Raw genomic sequence first — 11,777 nt, forward strand, 5'->3', positions numbered from 1 at the left:
CAACGCGTTGCTCATAAACCATATTGCGTTCAAGGTACTTCAAATGTGGGTGTTTAGAATGATAAATGACGCATTCTGAAACAACGAAACGCATATTTACAATTTTTAATTCTTTGTGGTTGCCTTGCGAACGTTATGCTTTGCCAATTTTTGGGAATGGAGGAAGCACAAGAGGAAGGCCCAAAAACTAAGTTTTAGATTATACATTTATTTCGTTTCACCATTAAAAATGACAGACTCACTAGGAGCTATTACATGGTGGGGTTTTAGCCCTGCACTTGATTTACAAGATAAAGGTATACGATGTTCGATTTAACCATATTTTTTTTGTCAAATTGTGAATGTTATAATTTCTTCCTTTTGTTGTTTGTTGTTTCACACTGACTGCTGCATGCAGCTGCTCTGAGTCAGTGAGTCCTGGGAAAAATATCTTTGTTTTTTATTATTGAGGATAGGCTGCCATCTAATTTTGTTGATGTAAAGGCTATATCAGGACGATCTTTCTGACATATTGTTTCTTATCTGTAGCTTTATAAATTATAGCTACAGATAAGAAACAATATATATGTCAGAAATATAAGCCTGCAGTCAGCTGTTTGCCGATCGTGCGCCTTTTATTGAAATTTTGTTGTGGGTACACAGGCTCGCAGAAAATTGTGTTGATAGAAAACTTTACATTACACATCCAGTCAACCGTGCCTTAACCAAAGCAATGGAAAACCAAAAATTACACGCAAAGCCGAGCCGAGTCATATTTACCCGTATACACTTTAATGAAAGACAATTATTGTAGCTACACACCAGCATAAAATCCTCACAAGATTTTTTTCAACAACATCCCTGTAATACTAATTTTATTTTATTGTTGTAGATATTGAAATGCAAGCTAAACATTTAAATTTAGACAATGGGTTGGCTACTGAAGTTGTCAACATTTTGCTTGTTGGTGCTGGTGATATACGACACATTCTGAAAACCATATCCCGAGCTTATCGCCACACCAACAAACAACTCAATGTGAGTATAAACCCACAAATTTAGTTGAATAGCGTTCATGTATTCTGGGAATCAAGTAATCAATCAATCGTTCCATTTTTAAAGCGCCACTCCAACGATCATTGCTCATAGCGCTGTCAGAAAGAAAAGTTTTTAGACTTAAAACCTTCCAAAGATATCGATTTCCAAATATGTAAAGGCATATTGTTCCAGAGCCAGGCCCAGCAGTACTGAATGTCCGATCTCCCCAGCTATGTTTTCTCCTTGGAATGTGCAAGAGCATTTGTTTGCTCGATCTCAGTTCTCTTTTTCTCAGTAAGCAAGAAGAAGGGATAGACGAATGAACTTAAAGGCTTATTTAAAAAAAAAAAATTTTTAGCCAGTTTGATTAGATAAGAAAATTGAACTTAAGCCTTGTCTACACTATCAAACTTTATGTGAACAAAAAATGTGATGTGCCCATATATGGACATGATGATTTCATTTCACTATCATATTTGGGCATATCACTACCATATTTGGGCACATCACACTTTCTTTGTCAAAGTAGTTTGATAGTGTAGACAAAGCTTTAGAAATAATAATAATCTTTTTCACGTTTCAGTTTTATGTTGTTGAAAACAGCTTGGAATTGTTAGCACGACAACTGCTTCTACTGATGATTGCGTGTGAAGACAGGAATCGTATGGGACTACAAGAAAAGATGGAGCTATTCTTAGAAGTATTTGGCAATAGCTTAATTCGGCAACAGACTAACGAATATATAATTGAAAAGTCCAACTTGCTTATTAAGTATGTTTCAAATTCCTTTTCAGAGACACATTTGTCGTATTCGATTGTGACTTTATCGTTGAGTACAGTTTTCTTCCGTAGAGTACTTATTTAAATACATAAGTACTCAACAAATCTTATGTTGACTACGATCAAATCAAATACGACAAAATTCAACATAAACAATATTTTTGGAGTTATGTTTATAAAAATAAAATACACTAAACAAAACTGAACAACTAATTTTTATTGGATGATTATATAAATATACTCAAAATCATTTTGGTTTTGACCGAAAATGCAAAAAAAATAATTATATTTATATATATAAAATAAATTATATTTTTAATTATACACTGCTGATGAGTCTGAAACTTTCGACCAACATATTGCCAACTTGTAGGTCTAGGAAAATGAAAGAAGCTACAATATTTGTTGTGTTGATCAGTGTTTTTAAATATGTCCATGTTGATGTTATTTATTTTCAGAATGGTGACAGATTTAGACTTCCTCGCATCATCGTTCCCTGCACTTGATATTTCTGCTTTGAAGTTCAAGGAAAGAGATCAACTGGAAGCAATTTTCAAGTTTTGGAGAAACCCTGACAACCAAGTGTTTGATATATCAACTTATTGGTACATTTTAGCTTTTACTTTTCAAAAGATATAGGCCTTTATTTCCTAGTGTATGTGAATTCTGTAATACGATTGGTCAATATGTATGAGATATAATTCTGTATTATGCCCATTTACTCAGTCAAGCGGATCAGAAGGGTAATATATCCTGTATTACCTGTTTGATGTTTCTATGCGCGCGTTGTTTATGTATTGCATTGTATTTTTATCGTTGAGCACATGCGTAGTTGTGATTTCAACCATTGCCTTCGGCCTCATGGAATATGGAACCAGAACGTAGATATTTCGTGAACAAGCAGGGTGTAACTAATAGTTTTCTTCAATAAGGACTAACTTTTGTCCTGGACTAGATAGTCCTGGACTAAGTTAGTCCCCTTTCAAAAATACGGGCCCTAGTTCATAGTTCTATGCTAAGCAATATTATTCTTCATTTGGTTATTGTTGGATTTCCATATTTTCATTGTCAACAGACAACTTACTAACACACATATGTAAACAATATTAAACAATTTGTTTTAGATCTCCCAAGATTATACACTATATTACACTTTCACACTATTTTGTTAAGTGTAATGTATGTAAACACCTTGTAAAAACTCAGTAGGAAGATACATGCACATATACCGCATATTGTTACATCGATGTAATATTGACTCATTACCGACTTATTCCAAGATCAAGTAAAGACACGCAAATGCTTTCACACGTTTATACCTAGTTAATAACAATTTGTTACCAATACGTCACTGTACATTTTGTAAGATTTTTATAGGTGGGAATCGGGTATTAAACTGTATTTTTTTTTTGGATTCTGCCATCTACAGTACCATATCTTAAGACAATACCTCTTCCTCATTCACACAATAGCTTCCACTAAATTAAACTAAGTCCTCAATTTTTTTCACAGGGATAATCGAGTACGTAAACATCTTGATCAACGCTATGACTCGCGTCGCAATTGTTTCGATTGGGACTACAATATGAAACTAAGGGATAGAGGAGCATCAGTTATTAATGGTAAACAGTATGGCGCTTGGAGAGACACTGGAGTGGCGTTTGAAGCCAGGGATGGCAACTATGACATTCCAAATAAGACATTGGCCTCTGGTTTACTCTTTAAACAGGTACTGGATTTGAATCCTTCTCTGAATAGTCTTCAGTGATTGTGACCACTTGTTGTTTAATACTTTTTGAGAATGCTCAGTATGTGTAGCCATGCTACTCCTATAGTTTTTTAATTTGAAAATGATCATATAAACTAAAATTTTAAACTGTTTGTTTACTATTTTTGGTTCTTTGCTAAATTAGTTACTGCATATTATTAGAATATGACCTGTATCCACTGAATTGTATGCACTGAACTCGCCTTGCCAAGATAACAACTCGTAACAGTCCTTTGATTTTATGTCTGGCAGCGTGTGGTGTCTGTTAACGGGCGTGAATTGATCGTTGCAGCCACAGATAAACCCTTTGATCTCCGGAGCTCAGCATCCTGTTGTTAGATTGCCTTGCTTGAATTGCTTGCCACTTTCCATCTGTCTATAATTTATTTTTGTAGAAAACTCTGTTATTTACTGTGCTACTATGTTTTTAGGGAGGGGCTACAATGCAACAACGTGGATACTGGGGTGATATTGTCTGCAGTCCTTACCTTGCATATGGAATTGAAAGTGAAAACAAAGAACTGTTCAAGACTCAGAATGGAACACATATTAGGGTTAGTAAGTCACAACCATAGAGAAGAAGTTATAAGTCACATATTTAATATCAGACACAATTGGGCTGCAGGCCTAAATTGTCTGGTTTTCAATGCAGGAAAGATTTTGAGAACTTACAGAAAATTCTGGTTTTAGCAGAGTTTCTCCCAGAAGGGAGAGAGCAAGTGCACAATGCAACCAATGATAAACAGGCAACTTAGTCAGTAGTTTATGTCACTTGTATTCAACTTCATACACAACTGCTGTCTGTTTAGGAACACTGAGAGAGGGATATACATTGGAATACTTTGTTTTCCAATGGTAAATTTGTCAACGTTTATCAGAAAAAGATAAAAGTATTTTGAGTCCTGAGATTATTCTTAACAAAAGAGCTTGAACACACTCATTTAATTTAACCATTCTTAAACAAAAAGTACTCAACAAATCTTTTTGACTACAAACATTTCCATTAAAAACACCATAAATTTTGTTCTAAAACTATATTTCCAGACTGCTGCAGATGTTTCGGAGTTCAACGTTCTATCCCTCCTTTATGAACTCTCAAACAAGGAGACATATGTACCAAAAGAAACAACAGAAGGAAAGAAACAAGATATCCCCTCAGCTACTTTAACAGAAATAACTGAAGAGGAAGAAGAAACTGAAGATGATGTCAAAGAAATTGGTACTTGCAATGAAGAACAGATTACAGGTGTGTTAATAAGAATAATAAATTAGGTTTACAGTATACAATATGTGTTTAACAATAGAAATAAAAAGCGGAAAACTAAGAGTGAGTTTCAGAGCAGCCTTAAAATAAACGATTGAAGTAGCCTGACGGATAGAGGTTGGTAAACCGTTGCAAAGGGTGACTGCTCAAGAAAAGGAACGAAAAACCATAATGCTTTGTTGACGGATGGATGGAATGAGTGAGTAGAGACTATGAACTAGGTCGCACAGATCTCTTATAAATATATGCATGAATCAAATTCAAAATAAAAGCAGGCGAGGTGTTCACCAGTTTCAAAGTTGTTTGTGTTTTTTGATTTGTTCTACAACCGTTGTCTGAAGTAAAATACAATCAAACAATAATGCATTAACCTATAGATTGCAAGTCTAGATAAGATTGTGATTGGCCGATAAAAACTGACAGCTTGCTCATGGCAAACCAATTTAAATGCTGTTAACAGGACGAAGGTGAAATAGAGAAATCATTCTCAATATTACCCAAAAGAGGCCAATGCCAAAACTACAAATACTGCATGATTGCGCTAGTGAAATGTACGCCCCTTTAAATACATTTTAAGATTTTATCTATTCTCTGTTGAGCCTGTTAATTTTACACACACAGTAGAACTGAATTTTAGATTAATCCCATTTTACTATAAAATTTCCTGAATGTACTGTATGTATGCATTGCTCGAATTAACCCCGTATTCAGTACTGTACTGTATATATAATAAAAACGACCTTGAATGACCCCATTCGAGATTTTGAATAGCCTTAAGCCGCAATTGTTACACATCTACTGTAATCGTGTAACCTGATGTTTCAAATACTCAATGCTTTGAGCTATGCTAACATCAGTCTGACATAACGCTAGGCTATTCATTACGATGTCAACATCGGCAACCTTTGTACCATTTCTTTAAGCCATTAATTAGTATGTTTCTTATTTTTGCAGATAACATATTATTGGAAAATGTCAAAATCTTCTTCCTTCCCCTTGGCTCAGCAGCTGAAATTCATAAAAAGAGTAAATACAAGAAATTGTTCAACCTGGTCTATTTTTCAAATAGGTAAAGAATTTTAAATAAAGAAAAGTGCAGATTATTTGAATTTATGAATCATGGAGGTAACCAGGCATGGATCCAAGGCTGGAGGACTAATATTATTGTATTATTAGTTTTTCCTTAGGATTATTATGGAGATTTGATTCCATTGTTATTTAATTGGCACTAAAAATTACGATTGTTGATTTGCTGTGCAATTTATGAGAGTTTCATTTCCGGCCAATTAAAGATGCCATTTACTCTATCATGAATTTTATGTGCGAGAATACCATTTAAGACCATCTAGGGGTGTCATTAACCAAAATTTGCTTTGCCTGTGGCTCATGTACTTAGTGTCTTATCTGCCCCCTAATTCAACATGCTGGATCCTCCCCTGGTAACTAAATACTACACCATCTTGAGCCAATATTCTTACCACGAACGTTTTCAACATGTATACATTCACATATGTCCTACCAACTTTACAGTATGAAACAGTTTGTTAAATCAACTAGCTAGCTAGTTGCTTTGTTCCACTCCATGCTGTAGCATACACGATTGTTTAGTGTAGTAATCTTTATTCTTTTTTTATAGCATGGTTCATAACATTAATGAATCGTTAAAGACAATAATGGCAGATGGAGCAACGGTAGTCCTTGAGACCGCTAAGTTTATGTTGGAGTTAACCGAAGAGCAGTACATGCAATATGTAAATAAAGTAACGGCAATGGTTAAGAATATTGGATGCAAGGTATGGATTGAATCATAGGTAGAAAAAAACAGTGGAACCCCCTCTTTGGGTCATCCTTTTTCAGGGGACATCCTCCAGTGAAACAAAACAAGGGCAAATGTTTTGATACTATGGCTAAACCCTATTCAAGGGACACCCCTATTAAGGAGATACTTTATTGGGCTGTGAAGATGTCCCTTACTGTAGTACCAGACAGCAGGGGCAGGGCATACATTGTTATAACAATAAAGCTTATTCTACAAGCGGTATTCCTCATACATTATTTTTCTTGTGACAAAAGTAAATACTATTAGTCGGTAATAGGAGTTTTACTGTATTTTGATACATTACGTTTGCCTAGGTTTGCAATTACTAGTTCAGTATGTGCCATTAATTTAATTATTTTGTCATTTCAGCCTTCTCCTAAAAGTGATGCAAAAAATGACAACTTTGCTACTTTCACATTCTTAGGCAGTCAATGAGATTTTCCAATAACCTCTTTCAATAATGAAAGAATATCCACAAAAATATATTTCAACATCATGATTTAGGGGTGCATGGACCAGAAATTATGGCATTCCAACATTCTGTGGTGTATTCTATGAATTTTCTTGGCTGAATAGCCATCCATTTTATGATGGGTATGAAAATGGAATTTCCTCATGAGGCATCCAAGCATGGGACTGCATCCACTGAAGCATAGAACCCTCGAGTTGGCAAGCATGGTACGGCATCTACTGAAGCATAGAACCCTCAAGTTAACAAGCATGGTACGGCATCTACTGAAGCATAGAACCCTTGAGTTGGCAAGCATGGGACTGCATTTACTGAAGCATAGAGCCCTTGAGTTGGCAAGCATGGTACGGCATCTACTGAAGCATAGAACCCTCGAGTTGGCAAGCATGGTACGGCATCTACTGAAGCATAGAACCCTCAAGTTGGCAAGCATGGGACGGCATCTACTGAAGCATAGAACCCTCAAGTTAACAAGCATGGTACGGCATCTAGTGAAGCATAGAACCCTTGAGTTGGCAAGCATGGGACGGCATCTACTGAAGCATAGAACCCTCAAGTTAACAAGCATGGTACGGCATCTACTGAAGCATAGAACCCTCGAGTTGGCAAGCATGGGACGGCATCTACTGAAGCATAGAACCCTCAAGTTAACAAGCATGGTACGGCATCTACTGAAGCATAGAACCCTTGAGTTGGCAAGCATGGGACGGCATCTACTGAAGCATAGAACCCTCAAGTTAACAAGCATGGGACTGCATCTACTGAAGCATAGAACCCTCGAGTTGGCAAGCATGGGACGGCATCTACTGAAGCATAGAACCCTCAAGTTAACAAGCATGGTACGGCATCTACTGAAGCATAGAACCCTCAAGTTGGCAAGCATGGGACGGCATCTACTGAAGCATAGAACCCTTGAGTTGGCAAGCATGGGACTGCATCTACTGAAGCATAGAACCCTCGAGTTAACAAGCATGGGACAGCATCTAGTGAAGCATAGAACCCTTGAGTTGGCAAGCATGGTACGGCATCTAGTGAAGCATAGAGCCCTCAAGTTGGCAAGCATGGGACGGCATCTAGTGAAGCATAGAACCCTTGAGTTGGCAAGCATGGGACGGCATCTACTGAAGCATAGAACCCTTGAGTTGGCAAGCATGGGACGGCATCTACTGAAGCATAGAACCCTTGAGTTGGCAAGCATGGGACGGCATCTACTGAAGCATAGAACCCTTGAGTTGGCAAGCATGGGACTGCATCTACTGAAGCATAGAGCCCTTGAGTTGGCAAGCATGGGACTGCATTTACTGAAGCATAGAGCCCTCGAGTTGGCAAGCATGGGACAGCATCCACTGAAGCATAGAGCCCTTGAGTTGGCAAGCATGGGACTGCATCTACTGAAGCATAGAACCCTTGAGTTGGCAAGCATGGGACTGCATTTACTGAAGCATAGAGCCCTTGAGTTGGCAAGCATGGGACTGCATCCACTGAAGCATAGAGCCCTTGAGTTGGCAAGCATGGGACTGCATTTACTGAAGCATAGAGCCCTCGAGTTGGCAAGCATGGGACGGCATCTACTGAAGCATAGAGCCCTTGAGTTGGCAAGCATGGGACTGCATTTACTGAAGCATAGAGCCCTCGAGTTGGCAAGCATGGGACAGCATCCACTGAAGCATAGAGCCCTTGAGTTGGCAAGCATGGGACTGCATCTACTGAAGCATAGAACCCTTGAGTTGGCAAGCATGGGACTGCATTTACTGAAGCATAGAGCCCTTGAGTTGGCAAGCATGGGACTGCATCCACTGAAGCATAGAGCCCTTGAGTTGGCAAGCATGGGACTGCATCTACTGAAGCATAGAACCCTTGAGTTGGCAAGCATGGGACAGCATCTACTGAAGCATAGAACCCTCGAGTTGGCAAGCATGGGACTGCATCTACTGAAGCATAGAGCCCTTGAGTTGGCAAGCATGGTACGGCATCTACTGAAGCATAGAACCCTTGAGTTGGCAAGCATGGGACTGCATTTACTGAAGCATAGAGCCCTTGAGTTGGCAAGCATGGGACTGCATCCACTGAAGCATAGAACCCTTGAGTTGGCAAGCATGGTACGGCATCTACTGAAGCATAGAGCCCTTGAGTTGGCAAGCATGGGACTGCATTTACTGAAGCATAGAGCCCTTGAGTTGGCAAGCATGGGACTGCATTTACTGAAGCATAGAGCCCTTGAGTTGGCAAGCATGGGACTGCATCCACTGAAGCATAGAGCCCTTGAGTTGGCAAGCATGGGACTGCATTTACTGAAGCATAGAGCCCTTGAGTTGGCAAGCATGGGACAGCATCCACTGAAGCATAGAACCCTTGAGTTGGCAAGCATGGTACGGCATCTACTGAAGCATAGAACCCTTGAGTTGGCAAGCATGGGACTGCATCTACTGAAGCATAGAACCCTTGAGTTGGCAAGCATGGGACTGCATTTACTGAAGCATAGAACCCTTGAGTTGGCAAGCATGGGACTGCATCTACTGAAGCATAGAACCCTTGAGTTGGCAAGCATGGGACTGCATTTACTGAAGCATAGAACCCTTGAGTTGGCAAGCATGGGACTGCATCTACTGAAGCATAGAACCCTTGAGTTGGCAAGCATGGGACTGCATCTACTGAAGCATAGAACCCTTGAGTTGGCAAGCATGGTACGGCATCTACTGAAGCATAGAACCCTTGAGTTGGCAAGCATGGGACTGCATCTACTGAAGCATAGAACCCTTGAGTTGGCAAGCATGGGACTGCATCTACTGAAGCATAGAACCCTTGAGTTGGCAAGCATGGGACGGCATCTACTGAAGCATAGAACCCTTGAGTTGGCAAGCATGGTACGGCATCTACTGAAGCATAGAACCCTTGAGTTGGCAAGCATGGGACTGCATTTACTGAAGCATAGAGCCCTTGAGTTGGCAAGCATGGGACTGCATTTACTGAAGCATAGAGCCCTTGAGTTGGCAAGCATGGGACTGCATTTACTGAAGCATAGAGCCCTTGAGTTGGCAAGCATGGGACGGCATCCACTGAAGCATAGAGCCCTCGAGTTGGCAAGCATGGGACTGCATCTACTGAAGCATAGAGCCCTCGAGTTGGCAAGCATGGGACGGCATCTACTGAAGCATAGAACCCTCGAGTTGGCAAGCATGGGACGGCATCTACTGAAGCATAGAGCCCTTGAGTTGGCAAGCATGGGACTGCATCCACTGAAGCATAGAGCCCTTGAGTTGGCAAGCATGGGACTGCATCTACTGAAGCATAGAGCCCTTGAGTTGGCAAGCATGGTACGGCATCTACTGAAGCATAGAGCCCTTGAGTTGGCAAGCATGGTACGGCATCTACTGAAGCATAGAGCCCTTGAGTTGGCAAGCATGGGACAGCATCCACTGAAGCATAGAACCCTTGAGTTGGCAAGCATGGTACGGCATCTACTGAAGCATAGAACCCTTGAGTTGGCAAGCATGGGACTGCATCTACTGAAGCATAGAACCCTTGAGTTGGCAAGCATGGGACTGCATTTACTGAAGCATAGAACCCTTGAGTTGGCAAGCATGGGACTGCATCTACTGAAGCATAGAACCCTTGAGTTGGCAAGCATGGGACTGCATTTACTGAAGCATAGAACCCTTGAGTTGGCAAGCATGGGACTGCATCTACTGAAGCATAGAACCCTTGAGTTGGCAAGCATGGGACTGCATTTACTGAAGCATAGAACCCTTGAGTTGGCAAGCATGGGACTGCATCTACTGAAGCATAGAACCCTTGAGTTGGCAAGCATGGGACTGCATCTACTGAAGCATAGAACCCTTGAGTTGGCAAGCATGGGACAGCATCTACTGAAGCATAGAGCCCTCGAGTTGGCAAGCATGGTACGGCATCTACTGAAGCATAGAACCCTTGAGTTGGCAAGCATGGGACTGCATCTACTGAAGCATAGAACCCTTGAGTTGGCAAGCATGGGACTGCATTTACTGAAGCATAGAACCCTTGAGTTGGCAAGCATGGGACTGCATCTACTGAAGCATAGAACCCTTGAGTTGGCAAGCATGGGACTGCATCTACTGAAGCATAGAACCCTTGAGTTGGCAAGCATGGGACTGCATCTACTGAAGCATAGAACCCTTGAGTTGGCAAGCATGGGACAGCATCTACTGAAGCATAGAGCCCTCGAGTTGGCAAGCATGGTACGGCATCTACTGAAGCATAGAACCCTTGAGTTGGCAAGCATGGGACTGCATCTACTGAAGCATAGAACCCTTGAGTTGGCAAGCATGGGACGGCATCTACTGAAGCATAGAACCCTTGAGTTGGCAAGCATGGTACGGCATTTACTGAAGCATAGAACCCTTGAGTTGGCAAGCATGGGACTGCATCTACTGAAGCATAGAACCCTTGAGTTGGCAAGCATGGGACGGCATCTACTGAAGCATAGAACCCTTGAGTTGGCAAGCATGGTACGGCATCTACTGAAGCATAGAACCCTCAAGTTGGCAAGCATGGGACTGCATCTACTGAAGCATAGAACCCTTGAGTTGGCAAGCATGGTACGGCATCTACTGAAGCATAGAACCCTTGAGTTGGCAAGCATGGGACTGCATCTACTGAAGCATAGAGCCCTTGAGTTGGCAAG

The 11,777-nt window shown here is 40.5% G+C and overlaps 1 protein-coding gene across 1 annotated transcript; it reads left to right on the forward strand.

The window, feature by feature from the left end:
• The first annotated feature begins 160 nt into the window (after window positions 1-160).
• Window positions 161-7,217, forward strand: LOC144847915 (dynein axonemal assembly factor 3-like). Its single transcript, XM_078704497.1, has 10 exons — window positions 161-296; window positions 872-1,017; window positions 1,601-1,788; window positions 2,256-2,402; window positions 3,310-3,526; window positions 3,997-4,119; window positions 4,610-4,811; window positions 5,784-5,898; window positions 6,466-6,622; window positions 7,018-7,217. The coding sequence occupies exons 1-10, from the start codon at window positions 230-232 to the stop codon at window positions 7,081-7,083; spliced, it is 1,428 nt and encodes a 475-aa protein (XP_078560623.1). The 5' UTR covers window positions 161-229; the 3' UTR covers window positions 7,084-7,217.
• Window positions 7,218-11,777: the final 4,560 nt, after the last annotated feature.

The sequence above is a fragment of the Antedon bifida genome, chromosome 7 (genome assembly GCF_963402885.1).
Source record: "Antedon bifida chromosome 7, ecAntBifi1.1, whole genome shotgun sequence".
Lineage (NCBI taxonomy): Eukaryota > Metazoa > Echinodermata > Crinoidea > Comatulida > Antedonidae > Antedon > Antedon bifida.